At 45.0% G+C, this 12847-nt stretch overlaps 1 protein-coding gene across 1 annotated transcript in view; it reads left to right on the plus strand.

Annotated features, from left to right (window-relative positions):
- LOC115326472 (cytochrome P450 3A2) overlaps positions 1–12847 on the plus strand; it is a 43986-nt gene that overhangs the window by 2879 nt on the left and 28260 nt on the right. The window contains exons 2-4 of the mRNA XM_029987346.4: positions 8363–8459; positions 9509–9561; positions 9999–10095. Of these exons, the coding sequence (XP_029843206.4) occupies positions 8363–8459; positions 9509–9561; positions 9999–10095 (247 nt within the window). The remainder of the gene's footprint in view (positions 1–8362; positions 8460–9508; positions 9562–9998; positions 10096–12847) is intronic.

A 12847-nucleotide genomic window follows, 5' to 3' on the forward strand; every position in this document is an offset into this window, starting at 1 on the left:
ATGCTTGACTCATTTCCGAACGGATTTTAGTATTTCAATTTTTGTTTTCGTACCCCTTTAAAATTGCGCTTTAATAATGGCCTATAGGGGCCCTTATTAAAAACAAAATATGTCCCTATATTTCACAAACTTTTAACCTACGTCTACTTGTCAAGTATAACAGTAGAGTGCTAGAGTTTTTTTTGTTTTTTTTTATACAAGTGAATGTATAAGCAGGTAAAATACTATAATAACACATTGAAATTTATTTTTGTTCTCTGTGCCAGTAAAGAGAGATGCTCAACCACATTAGAATTCCAGTATATCCACTAAACACCGCATGTAATTCACATTGAGCAACCTCAAGCGACATATTGTTTTACCTCAACTTTGTGCCTATTCAAGATAGGTGTAATTTGTGGTTCATAAATAACAGCCCGAAAAAGACGTCACAACGTTTTTCCCGGTTGTTTTAGTGCAGAAAGCTGTACGGAGTTGCGGAGCGCAGCTGTTAGCCACATATATCAAAGCGAGCGCAGCTTTAAGCGGAGCAACACTGTTTAGAAAGGCATGGAAAGTACCTTAATGCATTTGTCCTTTACTGCCATAAAAAAAGTATTAGTGGAAGATATTCAGATCCTTTGAGTTCGGAAATAACCAAGGCGACATTTCTGTTGGACTTAATAGTAATTTCGGCACTGTAAATAATAATATTATTATTGTTAATAATAATATTTTTATCTACTAATACTGCTAGCACTAGGGCCGATACAGGATCAGGCCAACACACGAGGGCCGATACAGCATCAGGCCAACACAGTTCCAAAGAAAATCACTTGCGGCCGATGTTTTTGCCGTTCCACACACATACACACGCAAAACACTAAACACACGAGGTCAGAGCGTCTTAAAAGATTGAAACTCGAATTGTTCTACATTAGTGCGCGCATCGTTACAAGTTATTCCTATACAGACTGGATTTAGAGCACTTACAAATTCATAACAGCCTTGTACTCACAAAAGCACGCGGACATAAAATGACATAAAACAACAAAAAGCCCTATTATTATAACCGTAGTAACTCATTTTCAAAACCCCTCAACGAGTCTATTGTTATAATATCATGGGAGAGGCAGTTCCATTCCTTTATTGTTCTGGGGAAAAATGAATATTTTAAAGTATCTATTCGTGCCATTATGGGTGGTATCTCCTTCAGGCGATTGCTCCGGACAAAACGAGATGATCTTGGTTTTATGTATTGTTGAATTTCAAAGGGGGTCGAAGGTGTTGCGATGCATTAAATACGTGCATTTTAATCTTGCTATAGACCGACACGCTGTTTACAAACAAGCCCGCGTTTGCCCACACCAGATGTGGGCACTGCGCACGCGCAGAAACGGAATTCGAGTGAAGCGAAGCGTTTGCGCATGCGCAGTGCCGCCGACAGCGCCACCGCAGCTGCATGACGTCAGGGACGCGTGTTGGTCTATATTTCGGCGTTGCTCGAGGTGCGGCAGGTTGAGCTGTTTTAGCATGTCGCTGACTGAGTCAGTCGTCCTATATCTTGACAGTATAAACCTCGCTGTTCCTCTCTGAAATTGTTCAGCCCTGTTGATTCGATAGCTTTAATATGGGTCCCATACTACGCTCGCATATTCTAGCTTGGGGCGCACTAGGGTTGGTGATGCAGTTAGTTTAGCGTCTAGTGAAGCGGCTTTCAGTTTACGTCCTAATGACCATAGTCTTATTACCGCATAAACACATATTTTATTTATATCTACATTCCAGTTGAAATCTTCGGTTATTTTAACACCAAAGTACTTGAAATTACTTACACGCAGTAAAAGTTTACCGTCCATTTCATAATCGAATAATAAGATAGTTTTGGTTTAGTTGTTGCCCTAGCGTACACGGTTTTTGTGAAGTTTATTTTCATTTTCCACTTCGTGCGCCAGTCTTTATTCACTTTTAGCGTCGAGTTCTGTTTGACTTGGTCAGCATGATTTGATATCTTTGAATGGATTAGGCAATCGTCGGAAAATATAGGCGAACCGCCAAGTCAGGGCTGAGTTTATCTGCAATGTCATTCATGTAACCTAAGAATGAAACAGAAGCCATCACTGACCCATGAGGAACGCCCGATGTTACATTTAGAATTCCTGATTTTGCGCCATTAACTTCTACAAACTGTGTTCTATTTGTAAGATATGATTAAATCAATTTGACAATGCTCAGGCTTACATGAAGTGTAAATAGTTTCCTAACAAGCTCTGCATGTTTGATGCGGTTAAATGCCTTCTGAAAGCTGGCGTCAGCTTGATGGTTGCATGACTTGCGCAGCGCTGACACGAGTGCCGTGTTGGCAACACTCCGTTTTACGGTTTTCGAATGGCAGGATGCAAACGTTTGCATCCTGCCATTCGAAAACCGTAAAACGGAGTGTTGCCAACACGGCACTCATGTCAGCGCTGCGCAAGTCATGCAACCATCAAGCTGACGCCATCTTTCAGAAGCAGATGGCCCGGCTTCGTGACTCCGGGTACCCAGGTGTCCTCCTTGGAGCCGTATGTGAGGCGATTTGCAGGAAATTTTCAAGAGGATCACCCAGTACCGAGCGAGACAGACAGACTTCACGAGCGAACTTCGCAGTAGTCCCCTACATCCACGGTGTCACCCACCGGCTCAAAAAGATCGCTGCACGACAAAACGTCAGCGTGGTGTGCTCGGCACCGAACAGAGGGAACTCTATGTGCCGCCAAGTAAATCGGGCCACGAACCGCCAGCCAACCTGCAAAACTGCACACAGGAATAAGTACACCATGTGCCAGACCGGTGTGGTATACACGATTCCTATGTCATGTGGGAGCTGCTACATTGGGCAGACGGGACGCTGCGTTAACGACAGAGTCAGGGAGCACGCGGCGTCGGTGCAAGGCACGGGAGCAGGGCACCTTGCTGCCCATTGCCGCACGTGCGGGTGCAGGCCACAGTTTAGTAGCGTCTCCATTATTAACAGACACAGGAATGCTTTCGCGCGCGAGGTCCTCGAGGCCCTGGCCATTGAGCAAACCGGCGACGACTGCGTGAGCATGCCCTCCATCACGGTCAGCAAGAAAGAAAGGCAGTTTTGCAGTGTGGCACGGCGCCGTGAAAGGGACTAGGAGGGATATGTTTCGGCGGTGGTCTGTGGGTTGGACCAAAATTAATAATTAATAATTTAATGTAATTAATTAGTTTCAATTTTAATTTAATATTATTTAATCAGTATTTTCATTTATTAGTGTACTGTAAGGATTTAGGGTCATTCATTGGCATTACTTTAGGTGTGAATTTGTGGGTCACAGTGATGAAGAAGAAATATAAAGTCTTAGTTGATAGTCAGCGGTGTGTATGTCTCTGTTTCTCCCTGTCTGTGTTTGTCCCTCTCGTTCTAGCTGACCATTTACCTAAGTTGACTATAGTTTCAAATCTGTTCCAGAGTGTGTCAACGTCAATTGTTCCATCAAACGGGTACAACCGCAATTCTAAATTGTCCAGAACGCTTACATTATCTTCCTTCTAAAAGCCTCTGACGAAAATAGTTGGCTTCTTCTCACGCTTTGGTGGCAGGGTTTGTTTTATAGAAAGCGAGACAGGTTTGGGATCGGATATACCATCATGTACAGAAACATCATACTCTAGGATTTCGCGTTGATAAATACCAAATCTAATAACTGCTGATAGTTCACCCCTAGTTGCTCCTATAACAATTTTGTGTAAGTTCATTACTAAATGCAATATCTAGCAATTCCTCGCAGAGCCTGACATTTGATTATACTCTTTCTACCTTTTCCCATTTCAACCCGGGAGGTAGAAATCTCCAGCAACCATGACACGCGTGTTTGCGGGGATGGTATTACACAGGCAGTCTCGAATTGATTCTAAAAATGATAGGCCGGGGGGGGGGGGGGGGGGGGGGGTCTGAGGGGCCTAGAAGCCGCTCCAATTACACAATATGTACAGAGCGCGACACTGTTAGCGCGAACAAGCGATTTGCCAGTTTTTCCATTTTTTCTCTTTAAAACCAAGGAATGTCATCGAAGTTATTATTTGTACGGAAAGAGCTTATTTAGTTCTATAATGTAAGCGATTACATTTCGTGCTCGCTGATACAATTTAGAAGTGGTAAAATGCGAAAATACGACAATGTTGTGTTCGCGCGAACAGTGTCGCGATGTGCACCACACATTGTTATTCCACACATTCTAATAATTTATTCTCCTAATTCTTCTAAGAATTTTCTAATAATAAAATTAATACTCATATTCATAATAATAATAGAATTAATAATATAAATAATAATAATAATATTAATAATGTTTTTTGCCTGTTCAAGAACAGCCGGTGGTCTTTTTTGTTGAAACACCAGGGAAACACTCAGGCGAAGAGTATAAACAAGAGGGGGAAATCAAGGCATAAAGTGGCATAAAAAGTGACCCTAGGACAATTACACAAAATAAGTGAAGACAAACGTTCATGCAGATAAATACGCATCTAATTAGTCCACAGAAGTACATTCACCTATCTTCGCCAGGAACAACCGTAGCAACAAAAACAAAGGTAAAAGAAAGACAAGAACATCATCAACTGGGTTACATTAGCCTTAATGACGCGCGAAGACAAAAAATGTTGGCGTTGAATATGTCTCATTTTTCGGCAAAGTCATTGTATTTCTGTTGCAGGCGGGTGACAAGGTTCAACATATTTGCCACGGCGGGATAAAATGCGCTACTAGACACAGTGCTGTAGCGTGGCACACGCAACGAAATACATGATAAAATCTCAGGAGAATCAATCTTGCAGTGTAAATATTTGAAGAAAAATGAAATGTCAGCAGAGGAGGAGGAGGGGGAGTAAACGTTTACTGATTGTAAGAGATTGTTGGTCTAGGTGGGGCCCTTGGTCCAGGGCTCCAGTGCTCGCTGCTGCAGCCTTCGCCCTTTGTACCAGCATTTGCTGGTCGTGAAAGAGGGGCTGAGCAGCGCTGCTTCCCAGGTCTCGTAAGAAGAAGAAGGGGAAAGGGGGAGCGAGGGGTTGGAGAGACACGCCCAAGTGACGTGTTAGAGGGATGGGTACTTGCTGCAGTGTGGACAAGTGTCAGGATATTTGTTGGGCAGAATTTATTCAGGAGTGCCAAATGTTTCAATGTTGTCATCTGTAACTGACGCCAGGTCGCGGCCTGCTCGCGGGTTAGTGAGTGAAGAGGTGGTGCATACTTGAAACGTTCGCCGCGTTTAAACGCCAGGACTTCGGGGAAGGGGACTGTGAGAGGCAAAGAATCTTCGGTGGATTCGTTCGTGTACGTGTCGGGTGTGGATTGGTCCGTGTCTGCTCGGGCGACGGCGTGTGCATGCAGATTACTTTCGACGGATTAGTGGCCTGGGGTCCAGACCAGAGCCACCTTAATAAGGGCGGAGCCTTTCGTTCGGAGAGCGTGAAAGCCTTGGGGTGAGATGCGACCAGCTCTGAAACGTCAAATGGCCGTTTGGTAGTCGGTAAGAATGGTGATGTGCAGGGGGGCGTTCGCATCTATTGCTAGGGCTATGGCCATGTCTTCGGCGACTGCTGCGGTTCTTGTGCGCACCGCTGCTGTGGGGAGGCCTGCAGCTCCGGCCCCTGTCTTGTCCAGTGACACTGACGGCTGCCATCGACCGGTCGAGGTACATCGCTGCGTCTGTGAATCTGACGTCCTTTCTACGTATACCGTAAATGCGTTGAAGTGATTTCGCTCTGGCCGCACGCCATCCAGCGTGGAGCGTGTTGTTGATGCTACGTGGAATTTGGGTTGTCTGTATTAGCTCGTGAATTTCTATGGGCAGCTGTACGGTCTTCCTCATGGATTCTGGTACTGTGTACCCGAGAGAGTGTAGTACGTGCAGATCTCTTGGTGCGGTCGCGAGCATCTTTGTTTGGTTTCGAAGTTGAACTTCGGCCGATTCGCGGTATGTGTTGTGTAGTCCCGTGTTGAGTAACTTCCCGGTGGATACGTAAAGAGGGAGTTCGAGAGCGATCTTGTACGCCTTACGGATGAAGACGTCCAGTCTCTCCTCGTCCTTCTTCATCAGGTTCAGGTATGGTGCTGAATATGCGATTCAGCTGACTATAAGGACTTGGGTCACGCAAATAAGGTCTGCTTCTTTAAAACCATGCTTACAATTTGTGACCCTTCCCATCATACGTATGATCCGGGTCGTAGATTGTTGGAGAAGGTTCACAGTGTGGGCCGCTCCTCCGTCGTGCTGGAGGTGAAGACCCAGCAAGCGCATGCGCTCCACCATGGGGACGGGTTCTCCGTTCTCGAAGTGAAGTTGAATGTCCGTCGTCGACGTTTAGGCGTTCAATTTTCGTTCTCCCTTGTGTGAGTGTACGAGAAGGAGTTGAGATTTTTCGGGGACACACTTGAGGTTGCCTGCCTTAAGGTATTGTTGTACTGAATCGATTGCTTCCTGCAGTGAGGCCTGCTTGTCCCCGTCCGAGACCGAGGTCGTCCATATTGTCAGGTCATCCGCGTACGGTGAGAGCCTGCGGTGATACAGCGATATGATATCGTAGTGACTGCAGACACTGGAACAACTCTATGGCTCGTTTTGTAAGTAGCGGTAGTAAAGATGTAGACTCATTTCTTTTGAACGCGGTCATGTAAAGTTTCGTTTGATCTCGCCAACCCGTTACAGACTACAGATGCATACTCCAAGCGGGATCGGCAAATACTTTCAAAGATTGTGATAAATATGAAAGGCCACAAGAATTCACTAGCCGGCTGGTGGAAGCAATCAAACCCCGCGGTCAAGAGCCAGGCAGCCGTTGCACATGTGGGGCCGCAGCTCCCGGCAGGTCGCCGGCTAGCTGCGGCAATAAAAGCCCCGCGGTCAAGAGCCAGGCAGCCGTGTCGATGGGGGGCCGCAGCTCCGGGAAGGTCACCGGCTCGTTGCGGCAATCAAAGCCCCGCGGTCAAGAGCCAAACAGCCGCTATCCATGGGGGGCCGCAGCTCCGGCCAGGTCGCCGGCTAGCGGCGTCAATCAAATCCCTGCGCTCAAGAAGCCAGGCAGTCGTTCCACATGGCGGGCCGCAGCTCCCGGCAGGTTGCCAGCTAGCTGCGGCAATCGAAGCCCCGCAGTCAAGAAGCCAAGCGGTCGTTGTCCATGGGGGGCCGCAGCTCCGGGAAGGTCGACGGCTAGTGGCAACGGTCAAAGACCCCTGGTCTAGAAGCCAGGCACCCGTTGTCGTTCGTCCCGTTCAGTCGGGAGCCCTAACTGTCGTCTCGCCGTCCCTTTTGTGACTTCTCATCCTCAGGCAGCGCAGCTGTAGCCACCAGATTGTCCATTCCAGCGACGACACTTCGCGGCCTCAGAGGCTCATGATGCGGTGGGAAGTAACACGATGGGTTCTAACAAGCCAGCAGCCCAAGTGCCCTGCTTTAAGCGTAGTTACTATATTTTTAAACCTTATTATCTCAATATGGAATATAATTTGGGCAGGTCACCTTTTACAATTGAAACATTTTATGAATTCTCAAACGACCTTGAGATCTGCGGTCTTTCTATATTGAAGAGGTAAGTCTCAATTCTCGGTAAACCCATCATCCCAGTACACATGGCAATTTTATCCAATGCCTAATTATAATGACATATTATTAGAAAGGCGAAGCGACCAGGAAGTCCCTTTTTTTTATTACGTAGTCATTAACCCTTTGAATGCCACGCCCGAGTATACTCGGGCGCGTTGCCATGTTGTTTCAGTTTTGGCTTGTTTTCTGCTCCACCCAACTAAGCTCATTATTTTTTATTTGTTTAGGAATGTATGAACAACCGATGAGAACAATGATTGATCTTCTAATGTGACTTTTTGATGGCGTGAGATTTTATTCTATTTAAGCCGCTATTGCTTTTGTATGCTCCTTCGTTGTTATAGAATAGTGAATACATGTTGTTCAACCGCGCTTCATGGCGAGCACTAATATATAAAAATTACCAATGAGATATTTGCCAATTGCCAAAGCAATAAAGTCACCTTTCAGAATAAGCTAAAACAGAGTAAGGCCGCTTAAAGGAGTCACCTCAGGATTCTAGTTCGAGCTACCGGTGCATAGTGCCGCCTATAAAAAGTATAATACTAGACATAGTTTAGACTCCTGCAGATATCATTTAACTTCTTTCCTGAAATATAGTGCGCCCTTTATAGAGAAGTATACTTCACAGAGCATGATGCGGTTTCACTGAGACCAAAGTTTCTGTTCTGCATGGGAGGATAAACAGGCGAGCAAAGCGCGAAGGGATAAAAATCAGCGCTGGAACACATTGTGGAACGTTGTTTCTAAAGTTTAAACTATTTCTATGTTTCCAGGTGGCGAAGGCATACATTTTCCCTGTTCAAGAACATGGGCATACCTGGACCTGAACCTAGTTTATTCACCGGAAACATATCTGAAATCATTGAAAAGGTCAATGTCAAATGATTGGATCACTAGAAACCATGCAACAAAACATTGCCTGCTGGAACCTTGTTCGTTTTTCACCATTGTAGCGTGTGTTTAACTACATTTGTTCCGGAAGAATTTTCCATCATTTATATGTGGTATTCATCAGAAAGCTGCTTTAAGAAGTTTTCACTGGCCACCCAGTTGCACTGCACGTCAGGCATGTAGCCAGGATTTTGTTTCGGAGGGGGGGGGGGGGGGGGGGGGGGGGGCGCCGCTCATGACAAAATGCTGTATGAGGGGGAGGGGGGGAGAGAATGCCACAGCAAAATGGACGATTTCGGGGGGGCCCGGGCCCCGTGGGCCACCCCCCTGGCTACGTGCCTGCTGCACGAATTGCCGCAACTTTATGTGTCCTAAGCTTGACTTTGATATAGGCATTATGTGGGAGATGTTAATACCGTCTTCCGATACCTTTGTTTGGTCGAGCATTAACTGAAAATTTCACCGGTTGACTGGCTACAAATGAAAGGACAATAGCTTTCACAAAAGACTCTGACAATGTTTCATGGGTTCAAGTATTTGTGTAGGCCTGTTTTTCCCATCCGGAATACCGGTTATGCCAAGTGTGTCACTGATTACTGTCAACCGGCACGCTTGCGAAATTAGGTTTTGACTTCAAATAAACACATCATGCGTTTCCATCCAAATAAAAATTACAAGCGGGAGTGAATAAAGTACAAAAATAATTCCCTAAGAGGTGTTGAAAAAAGGGGGAAAGGTCAACGCACTGGTCTAAGCGGACTTGACTTCGCTTTCAAAACAAAAAGGATGCGGAATCTCGCGCCTGGCGTTTCAAGTCTTTGTGGAGGATACGGGCCACAAGAATAAAGCAGTGGGAAAATAGTTTTGGCATGCGCTTTGGTGTATCAATACGATAGCCATAAAGTGTTTAGCCGTTAAAAGTATGACAAAAAAAGGCATCCGCTGAAAGTCTATACGAAACGTGCCATACTTGTGTTCTCGATTTTGTGAATGTGCTTTTGTCTTCCTAACTTTGTTTTGTGTTCCAGGGAGCAGCTCGCGTGATTGCTGAATGGATTAATAAGTACGGTGACTTAGTAGGGTAAGCAACAATGTTCAAACAAATATTTCTCAGTATTGATTGATTGATTGAGTTAAATCTGTATTGGTTAATAATTTTTCTAATACATATTAGGCTGAACTTTTCTTTCTCAAAGAAGAGCGTTGTTGAACTTTGCTTTTTTGTTAATGTTCTTTTTATGTTGTTGTTCCTGTCCACACCCCTCTGTAATTCCCTATTGGCCCTGAGGGTGTTGAAATAAATAAATACATAAACAAATAAATAAATTCGACCTAATTTAGTCAACGAAGGACTTTATACTTTATGAAAATAACTCTTATTCTATGGTGCAACTCCAGTTGCCAAGATATCAGTGTGAAATTACTGTGAACTGATGGATATTTAATTTCCAGGAAAATTGGTTTAATTAAGCATGAAATGTATTTGTTTATGTTCTCCTCCTTTAAAAACGGCTGCAGGTTTTACAATGGAGTCACGCCCATGCTTATTGTCAAGGATTTGGAATTGATCAAGAATATTCAGGTCAAAGACTTCAGCAACTTTCATGGGAGGGGGGTGAGTTACACGAATGTCTTTAACCGTCCTTCGAACTATTCTTTGCTTACTGACTACTTGCGTTCACTCCGCTCCGGTGAATAGTAATCTCTACGTAGGATTAAATATGGAAAAGTATATGTCTCCTTCTGTCACTTATTAGAATGTTGGCAATTTTCGAAACCAATTACGTAGAAGCGTTGACGGCAGCAAATGCAAAACACATCTTCACTCACTGGCAACCGCGTCAGTCGGTCCGTCCCGTTTCGTTCAAAAGCACACAAAAAAATACAGATAAAAACCAGCACCCTTACGCGTCTAATTAAAAGACCTCGATCTTCTTTCTCTTCAGTCCTGTCCAATAAACAGTTGTTTTATCCACACCCAAAATGAAACAATGTTTATTTTCTAACTATTTTTCAGCACACACGCAGGCTGTATTGGTTGTTTCACAACCGTGCCAGTATAAAATCTTATCTCACATACGCGCACCTTGCCTTCTACTCCAGGTAACAATGCTTGTACCACTTCTATCTGCCAGAGCTGATGTGGCTGCTGGCTGTCGTGTAATTTCACCTGGTCTCCAATATTGACAGGTCGCTTTCATCGCTTCGTTTTCTGAAGCGATTGGTGTTCGGCTAGTCTTTTCTACTACCGTTGGCATAACGTTTTCAGGAACAGTCCTCTCAGTTTCCAAAGCTTCCGCAGGAACTCTGTATTGCCGCTTTCCAGATCGGTGCGGAAACGTTTTGGCAGCGATGTGAGTCTTTTCCCGAAGTGATGTGCGATGGCTAAATTCGTTGAGTAGTTTGTATTTCAGTGTACGTGTGTAGGTCAGTGATCGAGAGTCTCTGACTGCTTCCACTTCGAGGGGGAGGGTCACCAACTCTTCTTGCGTCAGAACTTGCCGACTGATAGTTCTCTTTAACGAAGTCTTTACTGCCCTGACTATATATATGCGCTCATAAAAAACACCCCACCATGGAGCACGTGGTGGGGTGTTTTTTATGCGGCCGAGATGCTTGCATTCGAGCATTTGAGACAGTTGTTCTATGAAGAATGACTTCTGACTCCCGCCGTCGAATAGAAAGAACTTTTACAAGAACGCGTTGATAATGCCTCAAGCTCCAAACTGTCGCGGATTGCAAAGGTTCAGTTTTCTCGACCCCTTCAGAAACTGTAGATTTAAGAGTGACAGGAAAGGAAGAAGTCTCGATTTTTTTTTGTTGACTTTGTTTGTCTCTTTACCATGTTTAAAACGCTGGATTGCACATAGCTAATGCTTGTCGTCCTTCTCAGTAGGAGCAAGAAATGCTTTGCCGACACTTTTTAGCAAGATGTTTTTCTGCATCTGAAGCACCTAAAAGCTATAATAACAAAAACGGCTTGACGCAACAAAATAATTTTAATTAAACGTTTCGCCTTCCATGTGGGAGGCATCTTCAGTAACGCAAAGAGTGAATGAGAGTCGCACGAAACGTTCGGCGCTCGTTAGGACCTTTCTTTTCTCGGAAAGATCCATCTGCGCTTCGCACAGTTGTGTGTTGCGGTCTAGAGACTTGCAGAAGCAACCTGGATTGTTAGCCTGCAGTAAAACCGTAGCGGCCGCTCCGCTGCAAGACCCTCGTTTTCTCATAGGTCTTTGAGCTTGAGATTCTGCTCCACTCTCTTTACCTGCCGTGTGGCTTGAACTTCCGGATTTTGTTTTCTTGTAAAGGCTGTCCGTTCTCTACTTTCAACTTCAATACGCAAGAATCGCAGGAGTGCAGGCAGTTGTTTTTGCTGTCGTTGTTCCCGTGGTTGCCGGCTTCCTTTGCCAGCGCCATGTTCATTCTGAAATTCCGGGCGACATTTTCCCTGCCCCAAACGACGTTTCTTTTGAAGGTAAAAACAATACCTCCTGGAATAAGCCGAAGCATCTCGGGACATAACAGAGTCGAAAATTAATTTTCGCTCACCCTTATCCATATCAGTCCACGTTGACGTTTGGTTGGTCGACATGTAGTCGCCGGAGTCCTCAAAAATCTTTCGCGGACCTAACTGGTGCTCGTTCCGCTAGTTTTATCATATGACCATCCATAAGCAGCGCCTCCTTGCTGTACCGTGTCCTCGGGATATCACCTGCATCTTCGTAGCAGCTTGCTGTTGATGGCAATCCGGCATTGGCTGCTGTAGCTTAGTCTCACAATGCAGATCTGAAGTAGTTGAACTTACCGGCTGATGACAATTCTGGGTTACCTTGGATGACCTGCTCGAACTGCCTCCAAAAAGTCTCCACTGTTGGCGTTGTCCGTTGAACTTGTCCAGTTCGAGTTTGGGCAGCCTGACTTTAATTGACGCAGCAGGGACAGGGTTGCCGACTGCACTTGATGGCTCTCCTGCACCAGTTCTTCCTCAAGAAAATAGGAAAAATGCATAAACCACAAAATACTATTAGTTTTGTTGGGGAATTCGAGAAGGAAAATAACAATATCAGAAAGGTGACTCTCCAATTTTGATAGTTCCCGGCTGTCCCCTGGCCTGCACGGCACCACCATATGCAGGCTGCTGCAAAGATATCTATGTCAAGGTTGATTAACGTAGAAGTTTGGGCTAGTTGGTATGTAGACATAATTAAAAACAAAACAGCCCAAATACGATGGACAAAGTAAAAGGTAACCGACAGGACACACCGCTGTATCCTGTCGGTTACCTTTTACTTTGTTGTCGTCTTTGCGTTGTCTTGTTTTTAATTATGTCTTGTCAAGGTCTGCTTCCGTTTGATCAGATTCAT

Source organism: Ixodes scapularis, unplaced genomic scaffold, assembly GCF_016920785.2.
Source record: "Ixodes scapularis isolate PalLabHiFi unplaced genomic scaffold, ASM1692078v2 PGA_scaffold6__148_contigs__length_123643588, whole genome shotgun sequence".
Lineage (NCBI taxonomy): Eukaryota > Metazoa > Arthropoda > Arachnida > Ixodida > Ixodidae > Ixodes > Ixodes scapularis.